This window comes from Opisthorchis viverrini, assembly GCF_000715545.1.
Source record: "Opisthorchis viverrini unplaced genomic scaffold opera_v5_82, whole genome shotgun sequence".
Lineage (NCBI taxonomy): Eukaryota > Metazoa > Platyhelminthes > Trematoda > Opisthorchiida > Opisthorchiidae > Opisthorchis > Opisthorchis viverrini.
The window spans coordinates 1,260,913-1,268,869 of NW_008751738.1; the positions used below are offsets into that span (position 1 = coordinate 1,260,913).

General features: G+C 43.0%; 1 protein-coding gene across 1 annotated transcript; it reads left to right on the forward strand.

Moving 5' to 3' along the window:
- Positions 1 to 5,650: 5,650 nt before the first annotated feature.
- Positions 5,651 to 7,021, forward strand: T265_04778 (hypothetical protein; the record flags this gene model as incomplete). The annotated part of the gene is made up of 1 exon (XM_009169603.1): positions 5,651 to 7,021. One exon carries the CDS (start codon positions 5,651 to 5,653, stop codon positions 7,019 to 7,021), a length of 1,371 nt encoding a protein of 456 aa, XP_009167867.1.
- Between the last annotated feature and the right edge of the window lie 936 nt (positions 7,022 to 7,957).

The window sequence follows — 7,957 nt, forward strand, 5'->3', positions numbered from 1 at the left end:
GCCGCATATGGTAGGTGAATGTCCCCTAACAAGAGTCCAGCTCCGTACGTTGATGTCTGCGTTGTTCCCAATTCTTTCCGCTTCAGCGGACAAACCACCGGCATCTTCCCTTTCCGTCGGTTTCTGAATACGATACAAGATTTAAGCAGAAAGTAGGGCGCAAAGAATGGAAAAACAGGGATGAAATTATTGTTAGGAAATAAAAAGTATCAATAAAATTATATCCAACAGATGCAAACCAAGCTAAGTGAGCGTCGAGGAAACAGTAACATTCTCTTCAACCAATGAAAGTAGAAATCAATGGCTCCTGCACTGCCAATTTGTCCTTTTAGAGTTTACCAATTAGGCACACTCCGTGAATTTGTAGCAAGCCTATTCCGTATAGGAACTCCGTTTTGAACATTTGTGGAGTAGAATATCCGCCTGCACATTGAGATGGTGTTAACTTGGTATGCAAATTGGATTTTAAAGGATTTTTTTGCTCATGACGTCCATCAATCGGCAAAGGCCGTCCAAACTTCCATTTGGGTTTATATTCGGAATACCGGAGGCTTATTACTTGACAAGAGGCTGCTTACTGGAATAGCTTTAAAATTTACACCGTCTACCATCCCAAGTTCCCTAGCCTATAAGTGTACCGATGCCCCAGAAAAAACGGCACCGCTTTCTACGTGTGAGTTCCTTTTCAAAAGCTTCGGTGCATTTTTTGTGAATTTTAATCTTGCTTCAGACACATTCCTCATTACCATAAAATAAGGCTTTTATTAGGTGGATTATGGTTCAAGGGGATTAATCCTGCTACACGCTTCTGTTACCTACTTCACAACAAATCTGCGCTAATGGTTACGACAGCGAACTAATGTGCCGCAGGCAGAAATTTTGCTGTCCATACTGGTTTTCTGTTCTCGCCTAGGTACAGGCTTTTGTTGTTGAAGCTGAATTTCTGAACAAAGTGGAGTAGTATGCCCGACAGGACTACGGAATAAATAACTCAAATTTATTGAACGCAAGCTATTCTCCTCCCAACACACCAAGGCTTGACGCCTATGGGAATAGGCATAGGTTCGCCGTCAATTACTCCGGCTACCTTAGAGAAAAATGTTGTCAAGTTGTGTTGAAAGATGGAATAAAAGCAGACGACCGCGCTTCCTTGTTATCCAACAGACTGTTCCGACAGCTTTCCCCGCACAATATGTGTTCGAGGCAGTAGTATTCCAACCATCCAACCAAACAGCTGGTGTGTTTTGGCGCCGATGACATTTGGTGACCTTTAAAAATGAATGCCGCCACGCGACTGTTTTTGTGTGTCGTTCTATTCATGTTGTGACGGTGATGATGGGGAAGGACAAGCTCGTTAAGCGGACTGTCGCCACAAATCCAAACATTGAACGTTGTGCCACAATCTGTGCCCTGGTTTGCTTGCATGCATTCGTGAGTCAGTGCGTGCAGTAGATGAAGAAACAAACACGGTGGTGCCCCACTTGAATGCAAATATGTGCAAGAACGTATAGGGGGTGAATCCGGAACAGCTTGCTTCAGCATCCATGCATGTCAGCCTCTAACTATATGTGGTGCAATCGGTAAACTCTGCGACTCTGCTGAAAGCTTTATTTTAAAAGGTAAAAACGGATGACGATGTTGCCGGTCAGCATGGATAAAACGGAAGCTGAACGTCCGGGCTGTCAGAACGTTGTCACCACAACCATCCTCTCAACAAACTCTCACTCGCGGCGCACAATATCCCCACCCACATTTGCCCCACAGGTGGTATGTAGACAACGCTACTAGCCGGCCTAGCAACGTCAAGAAGTGCTATCTTGGCTGGGGGTGTTGCCGGGTTATCCAAAGTCTTAGTAGAATTTCTAGTTTCCTGTTCAACACACAGTTTTGGTGTCAGTTACGGCTTCACATGCAAAGGTATTTAGTTATGATAAATGAAGGAAACATATGGACGGGTTATTTAATAATAATGGGAATAGTAATAAATTATCGACCAGCTGTATCACCCTCTAGGTGCCCGGCTGACGTGCTATCCAGATGAAGGAGGGCTGAGATACCGTCTGTTTGCCCAGGCCCAGACAGAAACAGTCGGGATGCCGGAGTTGGGTTCGAACCACGTACTTTCAAGTTGGTAATTTGGCGCAATGCTGTTATCTAACAGCAGTGAACAGCGCATAATTCATTGCAAGGCACCCACTATTCGTTCCTAAAGGTTAAATAAATCGTAGAGAAAAGTTGCAGTTCCAAACTGCTGTTATAACCCGTCAAAAACGATGGATTGTAAAAAATTTTCGCCAGTTGTCAAGCGCCTGGCCTTTCGAAAGGGATAAGCCAACAGCATGTGGGACAGTGGTATGGGCTGCCTAATGCTACACTGACTGCCTCCACAAAGCTGGGAATTCCTGTATTTTAGTGACGAATAATGTTTGTCGCTCGCCATGCCAGGGAGTTGCTTCGTCACAAACAGGACTGTGCTTGAAGAGTTTTCCTGGTTAAACTCATGATAAGACTTTCCTGAAGTAAGGGTCTTATGAAATCGTTGTCATGTTCCTCAGGTTCCTTTCACTGCGTAAGGTCTAATTTTGGAATAGGTTCCTCTTGTTTTGGGCGGTGGAAGTTATTCGGCAAGTTAGTAAATTACTTGCCATTAGGTAAACAATCTACGCTCAGCACTTCTCTCCACAACAAGCAATTCTAGTCTTACGAGATTATATTATACTCTATGATGAGAGTCAGTGGCTGGGCGCAATAAGTCAGGGGGCATGCTTAATAATGATGTGTCCTTTATGGTTGATCTAGTCGCCATACAATGGAAATGTAATAACCTGCAATCCAAACAACAAAACAAAGGCTGGCACCTAATTTCGAGACATAAGTGCTAATTAGCTGGCCAGCCGGCGTTTCGGTTAGTATTATCACAGGACACGATTACTCATTATTATATCCTCAATTTGTCGCGCACGTTAAACCAGGAACGAGCCACCTAGACATGCAAGAATGCAGATACACTTCGGTGTGCATGAATATTCCTAGAAATTCAACAATAATACAGATTGACAATGATCGATGTTTTTGGGATCTCATCGTTTGGTCAGTAGGGGTAAGTACTGAAATAAAGAGTTTAGATTTGCTGCTAAACTGAAACCATTGGGAACAGAAACAAATGGATTTTAGGAAAACTCAGTCGGTTCTAAATAGATGGTTTGATATAATCTGGAGAACATAACATCTGGAGAATATAATCTGGAAAACATCATAAACGAGAGATTCAAGCTGGAGAACATCATAAGCGAGAGATTCGATTGAGTCTCCCGTGAAAACCAAATTGATTTGCAGATGAGTGTATTTCTCGAAAACAGTGCAATTTGGGTTCAAGTAGATCATAAGGTTGACGGAAACTCGGGGACTGCGCCTACCTGATGAGCCCCAAGAAGGGCGAAACCGGTCGTGGGCTGTCAAAGAGTTTTCAGCAACCTTGTGAGTAGTTTCCTTTATGAAAATAATCTGGATTGTTTTTTGGGCGCTGAGTCTGTCGATGTATTTCTCATGAATAAGACATACTTCGAGCTCGGCGGGGCCGTTTTGGATAGCATAGTACCCGATTCCACAATCGTAATGCAACTGCTTCAGCTGTAGTCAAGCGGTAGTCTATTAGGTATTGGTAGATAACTTGGAACTATTCGCTTGGATTTATCACGTGAACCGTGCCAATGTTGGACGCAATTGGGCTTGGGTCCAGTGATGCTTCGGTAGATGAGTAGTTTACATATTTGTTTAGCAAGTTGACATTTCGTGCACCCAGAATATTCCGCTGAACAACTACAGGAAAGTAATCCACACTGATGTTCTTAGCAATAACCGGCACTTTATCTTTGGGGTTTAAGTAGATTAAAGTGTTGGCTGTAAACTAGAAATACAGATTCCCAGCCGGAAACTCATGTTGTCGAAATTTGAAACAAGATGCAGTTGACTAGGTGCCAGCAGCTCGATCCCATAAGCCACTCAGGTGAATCGGTTTGTTTGCAACGGCCATAGATGACCACAAAATGAGACGGACATGTGTTTGCCTACAAAGGTCTCTGGATAACCGCTTGCCATGAGCAATAAAGTACTGTTATTCATGTCAGATTATAGTGTACCGGATTACATATCATATTACTAAAGCAACAGCCTTCCAAAAAACAAAGTCAACCTTGAAGTTGTGTTGTTTATCAGGTATGATTGGCTACAAGTCGACCTTGTCTTTGGAATTTCGAAGACAAAAATATCCATAGCATGAGCTTTCTGCGGGCCCCTATTTTTGTCCAACGTTTTACCTCAGAGTGTTCTATCAACAGAGGAGTTACCAATAGGCTTAAGGCCAACGAGAATCGGTTTACTTCCTGAACATTCTTATCTTCTAAAGGGCGTTTGTCAGAGAGGAATAACTACTGATAAATGGTAGTTAGTTTGTTTATTCAGCAGGACATACAGGTGGCGCCTCCTTGTCTGATTTTCAAATAGTTTGTATGGAAATGTCCGGCTCATTCTATAAAGAAAGTACAAGCTGTACAGCACGAGCTGTTAAAGTCCAAAGAATAGTAAACACCGCTTTAGAATTCGAATTTGTAAATTAATTCAGTTTTTATTCTAAATTAGGACATGGAAAGCTTTGAATCATTGCAAAAACATTTATGCAAGAAGTGAAAACGAATTAAAATAAAGTAACTCATTTTGACTCCCATAGTCAAATCAGCTTCACAATTTATTTAAGCCAGCAATTCCGTCATAGGAACATTACATTTAGGCCATCTGGCAGTTTCCTAGAGAAAGCCATGACCTCCGTTGGTAACATTTCAGCCTTTTGCTTGCGCAAATTTACAATGCTCTCTTATGACAACGAACTGAAACACAGCAATTTCACTTGCAGTAAAGACGGAATCTCAGGTGCGGTTGTCTCTAACCCTTTCTCATGAACTGAGTTGTCAAGATATTACTGCTCAATGTTTCTGAGTGCGACGCGTGGTGGTACTTTAAGGCTAGCGTACTCTTGAAACGATGCTCCCCTTCGAAGTCATCACTGCGTGTCCATCTTTTGAGTGAAGGATTTCGAATGGTAAGGGTTAAACCAGTAAGTATCTACCATTTTATTTGCTGGTTCTACGTAGTCTTATAGGGTAAGACCTAACCTATTGACCATTTAAGGTAAATCACCGCTATGTCTAAACAGTCATCACTGCTTTGCACATTTCTGTAGCTGTCATGCAGTTATCCTCATGTTTGGCGCGGAGATAAAATGTCGACTTCAGCCATTCTTGAACTCACAGGAATTTAGGACTGTATCCATGTATGTGGAATTGTCTCGCTGTATATGCCTTCACAAATCACACACACTTGCATGCACGCACAGACGTGCACGATTATTTGGACTGCCTTCTGATTGGTCAGCATTCTTCGACGGTTGTCCAGCTCGTAGACAGTCCTCTTATGATTCGGCTTTCTCTTAAGTGACCACCCAGTCTAACCCGCGGTTTAGGGGAATGCGGTGGTTATGGTGTTTTTTACCATGTGAACTCCATCATCGTCTTTGGGATGAATCTGACCACGCGACATAGCAGGCCTCCCAGTCAACAACTGAACCAACCTGAAACCACCAGCCTAATATTGTGACATGGGACCAAACACTCGAATCTCATCCAAGTACACACATATTCTTTTGACAATTTTGTGGATATTTCAGCTGGGATTAGTGGCAGTTACGTCGGACTTCACCCAAAATGGACAACTCTATGATCACTCATACACGCAACGAAAGGTTAAAATCCGAATGACTAAACTAGCTCATCCTCCACAGAGTGGAATGAACAGTCCAAGCGAAAGGGATGTGTCTAACAGGACGCTTAAAAGTGATCTAAATTTCAAGGTTGGGGGGCTTGGTCTTACCTCGTCATCACACAGTCACATAAGTCTTGGGTCCTTAGCTTCTACTTCACTCAATGCAAAACCTAAAGATACCCAACCCAAAAATGGGGTGTATGTGAAGCAAAGTAAAGTTGAAGCAGTGACACCTGACTGGCCAACGGATCAGAAAAATCCTACAAGTTACAACGAGGTCAACATGCGCATCATGGGGCAGCCAATTGACCCCAAAGTGATCAATCACCTTCATCCAGACGTATCACCTTTCAAGGCACGAAAACTCCGAAAAATTTTAGCGGGAAGTTTGGACAAGGACTGGACTTCAGAAACTGCCCCTCGTGTTCTTCGTCAGCGGGGTGTATCTGGCTCCATAGGTGGCAACGTCGATGGAACGGTGATGCAACCAGACGTGAAGCTAATCAATGAAGCGCAGCTGCTCAACTTCACCTTTCGCTCTGAAATGGGTGGCCATTTCAGCCTATCTGAAGACCAGATAAAACTGTTCCGTAACTGGCTAATTGACAAAGCCACTTGTGAAATGGAGTATATTTGGGAAGACCTTGGTCCGCTGTTTTGGCCACGATGGATTCGCCGTGGTGTGTGTATGAATCGTCAGGGGCACTCATGTTCATGGCCACCAGGTATGGAATGTCGCCCATCTGGCTCACGTGCACTACAACTTCTCCACTGGAAGTGTGAGGATGCAGCTTATATCCAATCGAGAAAAAGGGCCGCAGAACAGCGTAATCGAAGACGAACGGCGACCAATAATTTCCAGTCAAAGTTCTATGACATGAAACCGGACGATTCAACATTAAGAAGTCCTCAGGAAACTGGCGAATTCCCACGTTTAAGCTTACGCGATACACATGGATCAGCTGGTGTAGTTGACCAGCCCCGAATCAGGTTGCATCTGCGAACGAGTAACTGGCCAAGTCCAGTGATCCACTCATCGCAAGACAATGACGACCCATTAGATAGAGGAGTGTCCATGGAAGAGAGACGTCGTCGACGGGCAAAGCGCCTGATAAAACGGCTGAGCGTCACTGCAAACGGTTATCATTGTTACTGGCAAGTTCAAAAGTACCTCATCAGTGATCGTTGCGCTTGCCTGTGTTCCTGAGCAGTCATGGCTTATTTTAATTTTTGGATTAATGTTAACTCACTGTGTAGAATTCTTGGTGTAAACTCAAGTGAGTTCGTTTTTTCTATTCATCCACTCAATTCTCACATGGTTTATTCCACTTACGAAAACATATGGTATAATTACTTTCCCTGATAATCCCACATTTTGGAACACCTGGACTGTGTTGTCAACAAAACGAGCTGCTAATTAAGTACACATCACTCGTTGTTGTACACACTGTTTTCTTCAAAAAATATCAACCCCCCATAAGATTTAGCCTGTACTTTACCAAAACTTTCAACCTCGCATAAAGAGACGTGGTTGAATACTACTCAGTACACGCTGATAAAATTTTATTGACACCAAATGTACTCTCCGATTTTCAGTATTAACCGACTCCTGTAACACCAGTGTGTCAAAAAGCTACATGCGGAATCTCACCAAAGTTCGCAGCGGTTGTAAACCCATTGTTTGCACCGCTTTGGTCTGACGATGTTATTTTGTGTTCTGCTGTTTGGCTTTCATAAACCACTGACGGTGGTGTAGAAACATAAGTTGTTGTTAGGCAAGGTACCCAACAACCATTCATATTTGTGTTTTTCACCCATAAAAAGAATGTTTCAGAGCCACAGTCTTGTAGAACACCTTGATGACTAAAAATGTGAAAATTTGTTCACATGTAGTTTGAACCGGACTTTCAAGTGTTTGGGACTGATTACAAATGACCACGGAGTTACCTCCCAAGACAATGTGAATTTTAGTACACAAATGCCTTAACATGGGTTACTAGCGAAGATGTACTTACTACTTAGTCATTTCGAAAAGAATCGTGAAATCATTTTTTTTCAGTTTCCGTTGCACTCTGTCACATGTGGGGCACGAGCTAACTGATCGGCCTCAGAATTCATCAAAACGAAAATGTAAATTGGTTTT